General features: G+C 34.8%; 1 protein-coding gene and 1 non-coding gene across 3 annotated transcripts; both read left to right on the top strand.

The window, feature by feature from the left end:
* Positions 1 to 336: 336 nt before the first annotated feature.
* On the top strand, positions 337 to 11,046 carry LOC145136205 (glutamate receptor 1.2-like). 2 transcript variants are annotated; one of them, XR_013720298.1, is made up of 8 exons: positions 337 to 1,151; positions 1,876 to 2,088; positions 2,340 to 3,634; positions 4,260 to 4,563; positions 4,720 to 5,105; positions 5,196 to 5,960; positions 6,074 to 6,217; positions 6,322 to 6,571. XR_013720298.1 is itself a non-coding variant. In XM_079070382.1 (7 exons), the coding sequence occupies exons 3-7, from the start codon at positions 8,005 to 8,007 to the stop codon at positions 10,961 to 10,963; spliced, it is 2,544 nt and encodes an 847-aa protein (XP_078926508.1). In that variant the 5' UTR covers positions 5,533 to 5,960; positions 6,074 to 6,217; positions 6,322 to 8,004; the 3' UTR covers positions 10,964 to 11,046. The 2 variants fall into 2 exon arrangements, 1 of the variants encoding a protein (XP_078926508.1); XM_079070382.1 differs by lacking the exons at positions 337 to 1,151; positions 1,876 to 2,088; positions 2,340 to 3,634; positions 4,260 to 4,563; positions 4,720 to 5,105 and adding exons at positions 8,352 to 9,613; positions 9,738 to 10,041; positions 10,164 to 10,534; positions 10,619 to 11,046 and having other exon boundaries at positions 5,533 to 5,960; positions 6,322 to 8,266.
* LOC145141503 (small nucleolar RNA U3) lies at positions 526 to 740 on the top strand. Its single transcript, XR_013722711.1, has one exon. It is a non-coding gene; the product is annotated as a small nucleolar RNA U3 (small nucleolar RNA).
* Positions 11,047 to 18,323: the final 7,277 nt, after the last annotated feature.

Below are 18,323 nucleotides of genomic sequence, written 5' to 3'. Positions count from 1 at the left end.
CATCGAAATATTGTATGCTTCGATTTTATACATTTCATATGATATTATAGCATTTTTTTTATTTATACATTTAATCTAAATAAATTTTTAAAAATGCTGTGAACTTAAACTTAAAGAATTATTCAACTGAAAACATTTTTTTTTCTGCATATATAACCAAAAAAGTTTAAAAAATATGATTATTAGTCTTTGACAAGAAGATTGAACTGTCAAATTTATATAAAAACAAACAATAACAAAAGGCGGTGTCCTATAAAAGAATAGTTGAGCTTGGTAAAACGATTTTCTATAACTAAAATCCATCCAAACAATATGAAAAAATAAAAAGCATTATTACTGATCTTAATTAGTGGCGGAGAACCTCAACAAACGAGGCAAAACAGAGCTGTCGTATTAAGGTCAAAGCCAAGGTAATTATAATTTCTTACCCAGTCGCCGGACGCAAAAATGTAAAAGCTCCATCCCACATCCGCGCAAAGTAGCAATGTAATCGACTATATATTAGCTGCGGAGAGAGGAAGAAGCACGACCTTACTTGAACAGGATCTGTTCTATAGGCTCGTACCTCTGTATTCTTGATTCCTAAGAAGACAGAAACCCATGTCTGGTTGATGAACCACGACCATGTAACCAGAGCGTGATTAACAGAGTTTCTCATGGTTCCGGCCATGGCTCAGTAGATGATCGTTGCCAGTCCATCTTGATGGTCTTGGCATGGCTACATGGTTGTCTGACAGACAATTTAACCTTTTTTTGATACCATTTTTGAGATGCAAAGCAACCGTTTGATGAAATGTCTGAAAGGCGCAACTAAATCTTTCTTTAATTAGTTGCTCTAAAATTAAAACCTCAAGTTTATTTTCTTGTTTCATTCAACAATCTCCATGTATATCTATTAAGAAGATCTAATCTGTACTGGCTTTTACTTTGTGACTCTCTTTCTGGTCCTTTTGTTCCTGACAAATTCTTCAAAAGGTTTTGCCCCACATCGTATAGTAGATGAAAGCAAATTGCATTTTATCAGTCTTCAGCGTTAAGGGCAAATATGGGTTCTATAAGTTCTGGTTTTACATGGGAATGCCGAAACTCAGAGATGCAAATCAAGTGTTCGATGAATTGCCTGATGGAGATTATGTCTCGTCTTGGGTCAGGTATAAGTCATCTTAATTTGATCTCCTACTACTTTTCACCCTTATCATTTTATTGTCTCCCATAATTCATAAAATATTGTCTTCAATGAAGTTGCTCAACTGAACATATATAGTATACTATAGTCCCAGAGAAGATGAGTGGGTTCTTATTCGGTTCAGTCAAAAGATTGCTTCTCAGCTTTCAGAAAGAAACTCATAAGAAAATCTTGTTGAAGGATGCATGTCTGGTTGACATTTTGATTTATTTATATATTTGATTACATTCTTAATGATCTTTACGTTTTGATCATATATGATCACGTTGACTGCTTATACTTAAATTCACCAAAGAAATTTCCAGGTAGTTGTGATATTTGAATTCTTCTTGATAAGACTGATTACCCTTCTTCTTCATCCACTAAAATATCGCACACCTTTCCCTGTTGTAATTATTTAAATTTAGGAGATATAATATTTGAACAGAGAAATCTTTTGTTTAAACACTTGAATGATGTATGCGTGGGGAAGTATATTGAGTCAACTGATTGGCTGAAGCTCTTGTTATGATTTTAATCAATAAAAAGAGTGAAGAACATACAAGATGAATAGAATATAGAGAAAAGAGCAAAGCTTATTTTTCATACTTGCAGCAACATGAGCATTTTTTACCATTCAATAATGAAGATAAGTAGCAGGGAGAGAATGCGCTTTTCATCTTTTAATGTTGATGTTGCTCTGCTTGCAGATAAATAGAAAAGCACAAGAAGATCCAGCCTACAAGGAGATCCCAGTGGGAGTGATTCTGGATATGGGATCATCATATTCATATTCTGGGGTTGGAAGGAGTGTTCAGAGCTGCATCACCATGGCAGTGTCTGAGTTTTACATGGTCAACCCTCACTTCCAAACAAGGATAGTTGTTCACCGTAGGGATACCCATTGCATGCTCTCTCTGCTGGTAAGTCTTACCATGTAGATAACTATAATTAAACTATCTCAGACTTCATTTGCAACACGTCATGTAACAAGATAAAAAGTAAATACCAAAAAGCATGTGAAGAGTACAACACATGAAAGGCCTTCACTTGTCATACAAATTTGTTAATTCACGTCTTTCACAACATGTTCAATTTCAATGAAGATGTTTCCTTTGGATATTATTTCATTGTTTTAATTCACTTGTTTATAACTGTATTTTGTCCCCACCAGCTCTTGATCTTTTGGAGAAGCCGAAAGTGGAAGCAATCATAGGTTCAGAGTCAACAGCCGAAGCAAAGTTGCTGGCAGTATTGGGAGACAATGCTAGAGTGCCCATTCTTTCACTTTCACCATGTCTATCTTGCAACAAGCATCCTTATTTCCTTCAAGTTACACAAGATGAAACCAGTCAATTTGAAGGGATTGCTGCAATGGCTGAATCCTTTAGATGGAAGGAAGTTATCCTTATCTGTGAGGACAGTGATAGTGGAAGAGATATGACAAATACTCTCCAAACAAAGAGCATACTTGTAACACATAGGAGCCTAATTTCAACCTCTTCTAGCAATGAACTACTCCAGGAAGAGCTTCACAAGCTGTCGACTATGCAGACAAAAGTATTCATCATGCATGCTTCCCCTTGTGTTGCATCCCACCTTTTGGTGAATGCAAAGCATCTAGGCATGATGGATAAAGGATACAAATGGATTATCACCGGTAAGACTATGAAGTTTCTGAATTTGCTGGAGGATGAAGTTATTGAGTGTATGCAAGGGGCAGTGGGTTTTAAATCATACGTTCCACAATCAAGAAATGTTCAAAATTTCACTTCTAGATGGAGAAGGAAATATCATGTGATGGTGAAGCTGAAGGAGATAAATAGTTATGCTCTTTGGGTGTACGGTGCAGTTTCAGCTCTAGCAGTGGCTGTAGAGCAAGTTGAACAACTGAAGAGAAAAGATGTGGAAACAACTGCTAGTGACCTGACTCAAAGCCAAAGGGGCACAACACTTCTTCTGAATGAGATGTTAAGCATCTCATTTCATGGTTTAGGTGGTGCTTTCCAACTTACAAATGGGAATGGGGAAATCAATGCTGCACAAGTCATCGAAATAATAAATGTGATGGATAAAGGAGAAAAGAGGGTTGGATTTTGGACAAGGGATGCTGGTTTCACCAAAAAGATAGGTAGGTTGAATAAATCACTTTCTGATGAGGGTCTGGAAGCCATCATCTGGCCTAAAGCTAAAGGAGGTAATCCATCACAAACACATAGGATGCTACAACTACAAGTGAGTAGCAAAATCCTCAGAATTGGCATTCCAGGGGTACTTGGAGTGTCAAAAGCTTCTCAAGTGAAATACGACGCTCAAAGCAATGCGACAGTCGTTTCAGGGTTTTGTGCAGACGTATTCCGAATCGCCTTCAAAGGATTAGGTCGTGACATATCCTTTCAATTCTTTCCATTTACTGGAGAAGATGGAATAGTAAATTACAACGATCTTATATATCGAGTCTATACTGGGGTATGCATCTTTTTGAACCTATTATTCTTTGTTCTATGCATAGGAAAAGCATTTTAATATGTTTTATTTGGATTGATGACATAATATGGTAACGAACTACTTAAAGTATTTTAAGAATACTATTAAATTAAAAAAAAAAAAAACATTGTCAAAAGGTAACCAACTTTAACTTTTGTTTTTAAATTAGTAAATTACCTATGGGATCGGTAATAGGCCTTTTCCCGTTTACATAAGTAATTAAAAACAAAAAGTTATAGTTTGTTATATTTTTGTCTTTTTTTGTTCACTAGTATTTTTAAAACACTTTAAATAGTTCATTACTTTTACATAGCTTTTTTAGTGCATAATTTGATATACAATCACTTTAAAAAAAAAAAAATTAGCACTTGTTTATTATCTAAAACTACATGAAATTTATTAATCTTAATAATTACACAACAATATCAGTCTCTTTTTAAGACCAAATATTATGTTACAACTTACAACATTCATAATGTTAAAAAAAGTTATGACCATTAAATTGTGGATTATGTAACATAACTTATATTTAATGGTGTTTTTAAAACACTTGAGATAGTTTGTTACCTTACCTTATTACATCATTAACCCTTTTTATTTACACCAGGAATTTGATGCTGCAGTTGGAGATATAACAATCACGGCAAACAGAAGTCTATATGTTGACTTTACACAGTCATTTACTGATCTTGGCCTTGGAATGTTGTCTCGAAACACCCATGCAGGCATGTGGATCTTTATGGAACCACTGAGTTCAGATCTGTGGCTTGTGTCTGCTTGTTTCTTTATATTACTCGGTTTTGTCATTTGGATTCTTGAACATCAGACAAATAAAGAGTTTCAAGACTCATCATCACAACAGATTGGAACAACTTTATGGTTTGCCTTTTCGACCCTTGTTTTTGCTCATAGTAAGCTCTCACTCACATCTCGTTTTAGTTTTTTCACTGTTGTCTAAGAGACTTTTGTATTCACATGAGATAAAAGATACAAAAACTTTCTATTTTGGTAAACTAAACTTAAATTGGACAAAAAGTCAAACTTAAGTTGGTGGTTGAAAATTGCAGGGCAGAAGCTGCATAGTAATTTGTCAAGATTTGTAGTGATTGTGTGGTTGTTTGTAGTGCTGGTACTTGCTTCAAGCTACCCTGCAACCTTGAGTTCACTATTCACCATTGAACAAATTCGGTTAGCATCAAACAGAGACTCAATTGGATACCAAGGTGGTTCCTTTGTGATGGGAGATATTGTTAGGAATTTGAATTTTAAAGACACCCGGTTAAAGCCATATTATACAACAGATGAATATGTTGATGCTTTATCACACGGGAGCAAGAATGGTGGTGTTGATGCAATTATTGATGAAATTCCATACCTGAAGGGATTCCTAGCTCAGTATCCATCTGGCTACTCCATGGTTGTGTCTGAAGTCACCACTAGTGGTTTTGGCTTTGTGAGTGTCCTCTCCTCACTACACTTACTAGTTATACCGTTTATTTAAGTTTGTAGGTAAACAACTCTATCTGTAATTCATCATGTGCAGGTATTCCCGTTAGGTTCACCCTTGGTCCCTGAGTTATCAAGACAGATTTCCAGACTACGAGAAAATGGGAGCTTAGCAAAGTTGGAGAAGAAGTACTGTTTTAAATCAAATCAACAGTCAAAGGATTCCGAGCATGCTTCAAAGATTCTAAACCTGAAAGACTGTCGTGGTCTGTTTCTTATTAGTGGAGTCTCAATGGCTGTGGCCCTTTCCATATTCTTGTTTTATTTTATTCATGAGAAACTGCATTTCACATACACAATGCTGGCTGGAGGAAAACTTGCATTCATAATGAGGATTCTCAACCCTAAACCGGTGGTTGAAACAAGATGATCCAAACCAAACAACAACTACAACTATGCCATTCATCTTCTCTATGTTTATTCCTTTCTAGCTTCTAGGCTCAGGCATATGAAGATTCATTAGTAAACTTGTTTATCTCTCCAATTTCTCCTTTTAGTCGTGTAGTTTTTTTAATCAATGTTGAATGTTTAACATCTTGTTGATCATGTTTCAAACATTCCTTTCTATACTTGTTTTTTTTAGATGTAGTCAATTATGAGGTTCAAAAACTGTCACTTCATTTTTAGCTTTGCAATTGTTTGTATTAAACCTCCACCCTTTCTACAACTGGATCACAACAGTTGGCCGTTGTTGCATTCTGAAAGCTGATTTGACTTGCTCTCTTTGCTAATCATGGCGACTTGAGGATGGTACTCTATTTGCATAATCAGATGGAGTGGAGTTGAAAGTAGAAGCTGCATGGTAACTTTTACACACAGTCTTTTTCCCTTGTGGCTTTACAATCTTTTTTTGAATGCATGTTGCTGATGTGTATTTATTTTCAATCACTTCATTTCTGCCCTACTCTGCTTAAGGCTGTAAAAACAAAGAAGAAAGGGGACATGAACATGGCTCAAGACTCAAGAGAAGATGAAGGCTGCTGGAAAAAAAAGAAGGAAGAGGGTAATGTGTTCTTTAAAGCCGGTAAATATTTGAAACCTGTGAAGCGATATGAGAAGGTAATTAGACTCTGGTTGACTAGTCATTAGTCAAGAACTAATTAAGTTGTACTAATGCAAAACTAGTGTTGACTAAATCTAGTTTCTATTTTTGACCTTTCCAGGCTGCTAATTAAGTTCATTGAGTATGTCACTAGTTTTGAAGAAGAAGAAAAGCATTGAAGGTTACCTGTAACCTTCATAATGCAGCTTGCCGTTGACAGTTTGTTGTTTCTAAATTTATATGCTGTTTAAAAGTTGTTAATAAGTGGTGGGAAACCATGATTGAGACAGGTGTTGGAACTTGACACTAAGTATTTAACTAATGCTTTGATTGGGTAGTGGCAGTATGATAGCCATGAATATTGCTTTTGATTATGGACCCCACCTTCTTGATTACATCACATTTACTAACTAGTTTGGGCGTGGGTCCCACACCCCGTTTGGGCGTTGACTTTGATGGGGAGGAAGAAACAACCTGACCAACTTCAAACAACCCATGGTTGACTTGGGCTTATTTCCTTCTTTATGTTCTTGACCTTCTTTACTATGTTAAGTAGGTGAAGTCATTATTTGGGCCTTTTTTAATTCACCATTCTAGTTAATTATGATATACTTTGTTCGTGCCATGGAAATTTGTAATAAGTTTTATTGTTTAATTTCTGTAAAAACAAACAAATTTATAATCACTTGTTTTGGTGTGACATGTCAGATATGTTTTCGTTCAAAATTGACATTCAACTATTATATCACATAATCATCACAAGGTGATACTTGGCGAATTAGTTATCCGCATGTCTTAATGTCATGAAGGTCAACTGTGTATATCAAAACAAGCACTACCCTATTTGTGGCCAACTTGTGTCCCTTAATCCTTTTCATCCAATTAGATCATTATGCCCAACTTAACCTTATTATATGGATATCCTCTTTCTGTTTAGGACGCAAACAATATAGAAGTACATCCCAAGAAACTGATTTATGAAATGCCTCAAGGAGATTATAACTCATAATGTTCTTGTTTTACTGGTGTTGATCGAGGTTAGTGGCCAGTTTAGAGATGCGAAGCAACTGTTCTATGAAATGCCTGATAAAGATTATGACAAGATAGAGAGTTTTTTGATATGATTTAGATTTTATCAAGTTTTATTTGGTTGTAACGAGCTAACAAAGAAAATAATGCTACTATGATACTTGGAATCACAGTTTTTATAACAAGCTAACAAAGACAATGCTGCTGCTATATATGAACTTGTACTCATGCATTAAGGATTGTACAGATATTGCTCATGATTTGAGTAAGATTTCTTCTTTGTGCCTATGAATTTGTTGGCTCAAGAGAAGATTTCTCATTTTGGCCAGGCCACTACAGTCCCCTGACTTCTCTTATTTTCATCATGCACTGATCTTCGCTGTCAAGAAAGTGTCTAAATTACTATTGTAAAGTTTCACTTATTTTTGGTAATATAGTTTTTAATTATATGGAAAAGAAAATTATTTCTACCAGATATTGACCGTTTAATTTGCAGGTTCCCATTGATGCTGATAGGTCTGACCAAATCAGTAGACTTTTGTTCCTATTCAACAGTTCAGACTAAAGAACACTGACCAGGTTTTAATTTAATCAATGTCAATATTTTCATGGCTGCGTAACTCAAACTTAAAAGTCAACTAATGAGCTCTCATATATTACTTATGTTTGTTCATGTTCTTGTTTAAGTCGACAGGACTCCATTTTCTTTCTTTCCCCACCTACCTACTAAAAGTGTTACTGTGTCATTTTGATATTACTAAAAACTTGCCAATTAATGATGAATTTCAGGTTATTTCCATTTCTAATCTTGATGTTGCTTAGCTTTCAAAGCCTTTCAACAGCACATGAAGATCCGTCTTACAGGGAAGTACAAGTGGGAGTGATTCTTGACATGGAATCATGGACAGGGAAGGTCGTTATACGTTGCATCAGCATGGCTATTTCTGACTTTTACACAGCCAATCCTCACTACACAACAAGAATAGCTTTTACAACCAGGGATACCAAAGGAGAACCACTGCGTGCCTTGTCTGCTAGTACTGTCTTTTTATTTTTATTTTTTTTATTTTTTTTGGAAAACTTTCAATTTTAAATGTTAATATACTGTTCATGGACATTCAGCTCTGGATCTATTGGAGAACACTAAAGTGCAAGCCATAATAGGTCCCGAATCAACAGTTCTGGAAGACAAAGCTAACATACCAATTCTTTCCTTGTCAACAAGTCCCTTTTCAAATAGGAATCCTAATCTTCTTGGAATCGCACAGGATGAAACCAGTCAGTTCAAAGGCATTGCTGCCATGGTAGATTCCTTTAAAGCAAAGAATGTGCTTGTTATCTGCGAGGACACTGCCAATGGGAGAGAAATGGCTACTTATATGGCCAGAGTGTTTCAAGAGAAAAACATACACGTTACGTATACTAGCCTAATTTCAACATCTGACAGCAACCAACATGTCCGGGAAGAGCTTCATAAGCTTCAAACTATGCAAGACACGGTGTTTATAGTGCATACACCACCTTCTCTAGCATCCAATCTTTTCTCCATTGCAAAAGAGATGGGAATGATGGGTGAAGGATACATGTGGATTGTAACAAGTAAGACTATGGACTTGTTGGATTCCATGGATACTGAAGCAATCGAATCAATGCAGGGGGTTGTTGGTTTCAGATCATATTTTTCAGCATCAAGAGAGCTTCACAGCTTTGTTTCAAGATGGAGAAAGGAATATTATGCTTTGAACCCTTTTATGGAGTTTAAGGAGGTAGATTCCAATGGTATATGGGCATATGATGCAGTTTACGCACTTGCCATGGCTGTTGAGAGGGTACATACTGCAACAGAACTCACTTCGAAAGACTTGGGTACCAATATTGGCACATCACTGCTTTTGGATGAGATGTTAAGAGTCACCTTCCATGGTTTAGGTGGTGAATTCAAGCTTATGAATGGGAGGATCATCTCCAATGCCATGGAAGTGGTGAATGTGATCGGTAAGGGTGATAGGAGGGTTGGGTTCTGGATGACGGCTACTGATGAGTTTGTGAAAGAAATAAAGAAACCAAATTCCTCTTCGAATCAAGGCCTTGAAATTATCATCTGGCCAGGTGGGACCACAGGCATTAATCCAAAACGCAGGATGCTACAAACAAATGGCAAAAAGAAGCTGAGAATTCTGTTTCCAGGTTCCAGCAGATTCCAGAATTTAGCACAAATAAGTGTTGATCCAAGAACAAATGTATCGGTTTTGAGCGGGTTCTGTGGGGATGTCTTCAATGCTGCGTTTAACTCCTTAGACTATGGAGTCGGCATTGAGGTTGTTTCGTTCTCTTATAAGGATGGAATTACTTACAATGATGTGATCAAAAAAATCTATCTTAAGGTACGTATGTGTCTTTTTGCACAAACCTGCAGCATTAAAAGGCTCTTTGTCATATTATTTGTAGAACAGCATGGAGATCAGATAGAGGCTTTTAGCTAATGCATGAGATGTGGGGTTGTATCAGGAATATGATGCTGCTATCGGTGATTTTACAATCACATCAAATAGATCTCTCTATGTTGACTTCACATTGCCCTTCACTGATCTTGGAGTTGGCATAATATCCCGCAACGCCAAGGACAGCATGTGGATTTTCTTAGATCCTCTCAGTGCAAATCTTTGGATCACAACTTCTTGTTTCTTTATCTTTTTAGGGTTTGTGATTTGGTTTATCGAACATCGTACAAATGAAGAATTTCGAGGTTCAGCACCACAGCAACTGGGAACAACCCTCTGGTTTGCCTTTTCAACCCTCGTTTATGCTCACAGTAAGCTCTCCAACTCTTTACACTCTAATCTCAATTTACTTAAATATTTGATCTTCTTGAGCACCCATAAAATCTATACCATAGATCTGTTGGGAAAATGAGTTGGTAATTGAAAACTACAGGGGAGAAGCTGCAAAGTAATCTATCAAGATTCGTGGTTACTGTTTGGGTTTTCGTAGTGCTTGTGCTCACGTCAAGTTACACTGCAACTTTGAGTTCAGTTTTAACAGTACAACAGATTGGAATGAAGGAGATCTCCACCGGATTCTTCCATGGTCTTTCCCCTTTAGGCGTTGTCAATAACAAATTGAATGCTGTTGAGGCCTGGTCAGAGAAACTATATGCACCTGAGGACTATGCTAAAGCGTTAACAACTGGAAAAGTTGAAGCAATCGTTGCTGAGATCCTTTACATCAAATCATTTCTTGCAATGTATTCGGGTTCTGATTTCTCCTTGATTGCAACAGCACCTACCACCAACGGTTTTGGCTTTGTGAGTTTTCTCTAATCCTTTCGGCTTCTTCCATAACTCTGCCTTGATTCCGTTTCCATGTCTCATTTAGCTCTACGTTTGCAGGTGTTCCAGAAAGGTTCACCTTTGGCCACAGAGATGTCGACACAGATAGCGAAAATGCGTGAAGACGGGACACTGAAAGCATTAGAGGATAAATGGTTGAAACATAAATCTGCAGTGATGTCAAAGGAATTTTCTTCCCCGTCACCAAAAATCTTGAATCTTTATGGGCTTCGAGGTCTCTTTATTATCAGTGGTGTATCGATGGCATTGGCCCTTTTGGTGTCCATGATTGAACTTGTTTGTGAAAAATGGCATATCAAAGATAAGATTAAGATGTTGAGGTGCGTCTTACATAGATCTTCAGAAATACATGCACATGATAGTGATGTGGAATCAACGGTTTGAATTTTCTGTAAAGTTAATTAAATATGAACAACTATACTTAACATCTTGTTTCTACGTAAGAATCAAAATTTATGTCAAATGTATATAGCTTTATTTTGATTTTTGAACTTGGACTGTTACTTATTTTAACTGGAAAACGAATATCATAGTTCCATAATTTACAAAGATAAAAGGACCCGATTAAACTCATAGTCCAAGGAAGGGTGGTCATGTGGTGGTTTAGCTAGCTAGGTAACTCTCTTTTGACCCACATCACTAGAAAGATGTAACCAAGTCATAGTGGGTTGTTACTTATTGTGTTTCACGGACACCTGTCCATAAGGAATGCCTAGTTGGCATACAATAAACTAAACCGAACCATAGTGGGTTGCCAAATTGGCATACAACAAATTTGGAGATCAATGCCTAATTGAACCGTTGAATGAGAAAATGAAAACATGTCTCATTGAACTTTGTAGAGTTCAGCAGATTGTAGGAATTAAATGACAAAGTTGCATGGAATGTTGTAACGCAACAATCAATTAAACTTTATATAGAGTTGAATGTGTTGTGATGTCCTCACTTTGATACAACATGCCAATACATGTGGCGGACTTGTTAGAGTTACTAAGGAAAAACAAGCACTATGATATGAACCCATCTCATGCTAGGCTCATATTATGCCATAAGCTCAAGCATACAACTCACCCCTAAAAACCAACTTATTAAAACCAACTAGTAAGGGGAGGTGACATCAAAACTTATAAGCTACCAACCTAATTTATATTTGGTCAATGTATGATCATAATAATACCCCATGCTTTAAGGGCCAACGTCCTCATTGGTCATGACTATGTTGGTCACTGTTAGCACCTTTTTCTCGAGTCCCAACAATGTTGCAAAAGTCTATAGGCATTCCAAGGTTAGTCCAAAGTTTGATATATTCCGATTTTTTTGATCGGTTTTCAAAAAAGCATCTCGATACATACCTGATTCTGAGTACTCCATCGGGTAGGTTGAGTTTTACAACACTTGGTTCATGTCATCACTCTATAGACTAAATGTTATAACATTGACCATGTTGGTTTTATTTTAATCAATGTCAATATTTTCATGGCGATGTAACTCAATATTTACAAGTCAACTAACGAGTTATCATGAAATCTCATATATTACTCTTGTTTGTTTAGGTTCTTGTATAATTTGACAGGACTCCATTTTATTCCCTCACATTCTGATACAAAGTAGTTATCTAGGATATTTCCGGTGGATCAACCGCTTGCAATCGATCCCTGTAACACAAAGAACAACTTCGTCAACCGTACTTTGGGAGGAGATTCTAGGAGAATGCTCTGAGCATCCATCAACTATTGTCTGCATGCTAATCGGCCTTATATAGTATGACCTGGATGACGGTTGTTCTTTAAGGGACATGAGCATCCGTCATGATTTGGGACAATGACGTTCATTGACAGAGGTGTCCTTTATTTCATGCTTTGGGCAGTGATAGAGGGTATGTTTGTAGTGGTGCATGCACCAATTCTATTGTCTGTAGATAATGTTTTGTCGCTAAGCGACTTTCCCACCATTGTGCTAGTATGAACTTTGGGCTGGGAGGGCAACCCAATTGCCCAAAGATGTTGCCTTCTGCAGGTTGGCATGGGAGCAATCCATGCAATTATCCTTAACCATATCCTCATTATCCATAACATGTTAACCTATAACAAAATCATCTTTACTCATGATATCCAACAAGTCCTCTTAATCTAAGGAAACTTGTTCATCAAGAAAATCTATGTGATCCATTGAAGTTTGGTGGTCCACAATCATGTAATACACATTCAAATCTTAAATGAGATAAAATATTCAAAAAGTAGTCCCAAAACGGTGACAACCTGGAATTAATTTCTAAATCAATTTCGGACCGGTATTCTAGGTTCTTGTTGGTTTAAAAGGAAGATACTTAAACAAAAAACCTATTTTTATTATTGTAGCATTGTACTTTAAATAATTAAGTTTTTAGCATCTTATGTCGTAATTATATATATATATATATATATATATATATATATATATATATATATATATATATAGCTAAGTTCAAATGTTTTTAGCAACTATTGTGTACTTGTAAGGACCAATGAGAATTCAGGAAATAATTAAATCACTAATAAATGATAGAAGGGTATAAGAGTAATCTACACTATAATTAATTATGGTAAAAAAAAACAAAATCAATCAATATCCCACTAATTTAGGTTATCAGTTTCATATAACACCACCACCGATTCCCCCTACTTCTTTAAAAATCATCGTTCTCTCTTCACAGACCCATAAACCCTTATCCTCTCCTTATTTTGACACCACCAGAGCAGTAGCACCACCCCACAACACCGTAGAACCACCAACTTTATGGATTGGAGAAGAGAACGGGTGGAGCTGGGCCCTTTCGTCGGCGATGGCGCCGACAACCGATGTTTCTATAACTTCCGATCTAGCCCCGACGATACATCAAACAGAGACGTTCGCCAGGGACAAGATGATCTCCTGGTTCCGAGGCGAGTTCGCGGCGGCGAATGCAATTATTGACGTATTGTGTGGCCATCTGTCTCGGTTAGAAGGCGGTGTGAGTACGAGTCAGTATTCGCCGATGAAAGTGCAACATCATGAAATTCCAAAAGAGGATCCCAACGATAGAAATAGAAATCAAGGTGTTGAGGCAGTTGACGATGATTTTACCAGACTTAATTCACCTACAAGTGAGATAAAGATAACCGATACAGGTAACAACGATTATACTTTAACCCTTTTTTCTTAAACCCTAATTGATGAAACAACCTATTTTAATGGATGTTAAGTTTTGCTGAGTTGTACACTCCCTTAAATTCGCATCAGAAGAACAATGAGGATATTTGTTTTTTTTTTATACTTTAAGCTTTTGATTCTCTATTATTTATATGTGTGCACAAAAGGTGTTTGTGGAAATGCCTGAAAGAGAATCTGGCCATGTTGTATGTATTCAGTCAAAACTCTCAGAATGCTTATTATTCTGTGAGAATTTGATTTCAATCTTCTTATTTGTCAAGATAGGGAAAGTAAAAAACATTGTTAGATAGGAAAGTTAAAAAACATTCCGGTAGAATATGTTATCATTCTCTATTATATCGTTTCCGTTAAATAGGTAATGCTTGTATTCTGTCAGAATTTATTTATATAAATGCATTATGTAAGAATGTCTTTAAGAATGTTTGTTAACAACAAGTATACTGGCTTGTATTTTGTCAGAATTTATTTATATAAATGCATTTTGGTGTTTTTATTTTATAAAAAAAAGATATTATAAATTCTATTAGAATATAAGTTAAAACTTGTGTGCATTCTAGCAGAATTACGAGTAATGCATGTTATTAGAATAACGATAGTATATTAATCTAGCAGAATAACTAGTAATGCATGTTATTAGAATAAATTACAATTGTTTAATGTCTACTACATTCTATCAGAATTTATAGTTTTTATTCTTTTAGAATGCTTTGAATATTTTAATATCTGAAAGTTGATTATGTTTTTTTTTTTTTTTTTTTTTTGTGGATTTAGGTTTTGAAGAGACTACCATTGATGTGGAAAAGGGGAAAAAACATGGAGAATTAGAGTGTATTCTTGCAAAATGTATTATGCTAGAATGTATAAAGTATTTCTTAACAATACTATTCTTTTAGAATGGATTAGTGTTTTTGTTAGATTTTGATGTTTTTTTTTTCTTTTTTAACCATTTTTAGTTTTAATCTTTAAGAATAAATGTAATCCTTAAACCATTATTAGTCATAATTTTTTTTAGAATGAATGTAATAATTGTTTATAGTCTTATTCTTTATGGATGAATGTAAATAGTGATTCTTAAAAAATAAAATTCGTATTCTTTAGAAAATGTTATTCTTGATAAAAAGTATCTTGAATGAAACCATATTATGCAAGAATAAAACCGCAAATATATTTACTAGTTTATTGTTGACTTTTTGTCATTCTAACAGAATAAAATCGGTTATTATGAAAAATAATATTAAATTTTAATTAGAATTAATTTAAAAAATTTAGATTTTTTTAAAAATAAGGGAATTAATGATCCCTTAAAATCCGAAAATTTCCTTTTTTAATATAGATTAATTGACCAAAATACCATTTTGCTTGAATTTGTGTGATTATATGATACATGCTACTCTATTGTAATATCATAGACCCTCAGATCATAACTGTTGATTCTATTCATCCGGTGGTTCAGATATGTGCATTCTGGCATACAATAGTTAGTAAAAACAAAATAACCTAAGCCTATATATATATATATATATATATATATATATATATATATATATATATATATATATATATATAACATTTTTTCTTATGTTGTATGTTTTTAACATATTTTCTTAGGCTGCAATTTTCATATTTATAGCATCTTTTCTATTTTTATTATTATAGCGTTGTACTTTAAATAATTAATTTTTTTTAACATCTTTTCTTATGTTGTATTTTTTTCTATTATGACATTGTATTTTTTCATATATATTTTTTATTTACACGATTTTTCTTATGCTGTTTTCAATTATAATATTGTATTTTAATGACATTGTCAATTATAGCATACAACTTTTGCATACATACCAAATACACATATACATATACCAATTACGTATATACACATAATTTCTATTTACATGCATACAAATACACATATACACACTTAACACACACACACACACACACACATACACACACATATATATATATATATATATATATATATATATATATATATATATATATATATATATATATATATATATATATATATATATCATTGTCAAAATTGTTGAGTTATATTATGAAATTACCAAACTTGACCAACTAAACCTAAAAATTTGTCAAAGAAAAATCATATACAAAAAACACATATACCAAACCCACACAATACATGTATATATATACCAATCCGATTCTTTGAACTTGCAAATACAACATTCATGTAACAACACGCATATACAAATTTCATATAAAACTTTCAATTCATATATAAATTTCATATAACAAGTTCATATACAATTCATATAACACTTTCATTTCATATAACAAGTTCATATACAATTCATATAACACTTTCAATTCAAATACAATTCTTACACAATTTTCATATAAAGTTGATAGAGTAATAAAATGAATCATCATACATGCATAATAGAAAATTTATGCCGGAAAACACACTTGTGGCTGGAAAAATCAACTGGTGGTGTTGTAGTAGTGGTGGTCGTCGGAGAACAGCTTTGTTGTGGCGATTGTGGTTGTTATGGTGCTTAATCAGGCAAAATTCAACAAATAAATAGAGGAATCGATGTCAAAATAGAAAGAGAAAGGAGGACATATTGTCACCAAAAATCGATGCCGAAGAAATGTTATCGTCGAAAATCGATCCCTGTTGCCGGAAATCGATGTCGGTCGTCTAAAATAGATGAACTAGTCTAACGAGTTGGAGGTGGAGGCAAGTCGGAGGAGTTCGAAGGTGGAAAACGTTGTAATTATGCCGGAGATACGGTGTCGCCGTCATAGAATTCTAGAGAGAAATTGGCTGCGTGGAGTAGTTGATCGGGGACGAAGTGGAACAATAGGGGACTAACCTTTTGCGGCAGTAGGGGAGACATGTTGGAGGGAAATGAACGCGCCATTTTCTCGTAATTTTTGGCCGTCGGATCAGATCGATATCGTAGGGCCAAGATCGCTTGTCACGTGGGTAACGCGGATCGAAATCAATAGCGGCGACGCCATCTTCGCAAAAGTTGTCGTTGCTATTACTTCCATGAGAGTGAACCCTATCCGTTGGATCATGTTGCAAATGTAGGGCCAAGATTGAAAGTAGTGTTTTTTTGCCTGATAGCCGGTGGATATTTATAGTGACGACGCTTTTATCGACGATAAGAGCCTTTAGCGGCGACACCAGGCGTGTATCGTCTGATGTCATCACTAAAGGTACGGTCGTCGCTAAAAGTGTCGTTCCTAATTATACTCACTCTTCTTGCTGTGTGAGTTAGATTACTGAATTTCCCAATTTAAAATGTTCGTGAACTTAAAATTTAAAACGTTGTGAGCTTAAATCTTACACAATGAGTGAAGTGAAAACATGTTTGTATGCATTTATAACCAAAAGAGTTTTAAGAATATGACTCTAGTCTTTTATTATTATTCTTTTTCTTTCTTTAACGGCAGACCACACAAAATTGAAAGTCTTCGAAATCCAATTCAAATTAACTCTATTTTTTAAGTCTTTTAAATTCGAGTTTATGTCAACTTTATTTTTTTAGTTTTTGAAAATTGAATTTTAGTTAACTCTACTTTTTTAATTTTCACACCAAATGATATGACTTTAGTCTTTTAGAAAAAGTATGACCTTTCTATAACTCAAATCCATACAAACACTTATACCTTTCTTAGCAAACATAAAATGTATTATTTCGGCTGTACCTGTGTAAATTAGTAGCGAAGAACCTCAACAAACGAGGTAAAACAGAACCGTAAAAATTAGGGTGCCTGTAAAATTAGTTACTAATTATGTGGATCACGAAACTTCTCACTCAAATTTCCTACCTGCAGTCCCATTATATTTAGGAATTAGGATGCGAAGAATCTAAAAGCTACATCCCACATCTGTGCAAAGAAACTGTTGTATGAAATGCCTGAAGGAGATTATGAGTCCTAATGTTGTTTTTACTGGTGTACAGGTTATGTAGCCAGTTTAGAGATGCAAAGCAACTGTTCAATGAAATGCCTGAAGAAGACTATGACAAGGTAGAGAGTTTTTTTGGTATGATTTAGGTTTTATCAAGTTTTATTAGGTTGTAGAAAGCTAACAAAGACGATAATGATACTATGATACTTGGAATCACAGTTTCTATAACAAGCTATAACAAAAAAAATGATGCTACTATATATGAACTTGTAGTGTACTCATGCATTAAGGATTGTACAAATATTGCTCATGATTTGAGCAAGATTTTTTTCTTTGTGCCTACGAATTTGTTGACTCAAGAGAAAATACATGAGCAAAATAAGACTTGAAGAAAATTGGTTACGTGTTTGTTGCATTGAATAATTTCCGTGTATGTTAAACACTGAATAAATTCCGTGTATGTATGTCTATCAAGATCTGTTGTACGTGTATTGTGTTTTTAACTTGTGGCCACTATACGCACTGAATCTTCGCTTTCAAGAAGGTGTGAGGTGTCTAAATTACTATCGTAAGGTTTCTCTTATTTTTAGTAATATAATTTTTAATTATATTTAATACATTTTAAAAGAATATTATTTCTATGCAGCTTCCCACTGATGCTGA

The sequence above is a fragment of the Lactuca virosa genome, chromosome 9 (assembly GCF_052849685.1).
Source record: "Lactuca virosa cultivar CGN04683 chromosome 9, Lactuca_virosa_CGN04683_v6, whole genome shotgun sequence".
NCBI classification, from domain to species: domain Eukaryota; kingdom Viridiplantae; phylum Streptophyta; class Magnoliopsida; order Asterales; family Asteraceae; genus Lactuca; species Lactuca virosa.
Note: the sequence above shows the minus strand (reverse complement) of the source record. Positions and strands in the feature narration are given on the sequence as shown.

Bases quoted from the DNA above. Each gene is read 5' to 3' on its own strand.
- LOC145136205 (XM_079070382.1), top strand. From the start codon at position 8,005: ATGATGAATTTCAGGTTATTTCCATTTCTAATCTTGATGTTGCTTAGC. The intron at 10,042-10,163 runs GTAAGCTCTCCA...TGAAAACTACAG, and splicing joins AACCCTCGTTTATGCTCACA to GGGAGAAGCTGCAAAGTAAT. The intron at 10,535-10,618 runs GTGAGTTTTCTC...CTACGTTTGCAG, and splicing joins CCACCAACGGTTTTGGCTTT to GTGTTCCAGAAAGGTTCACC.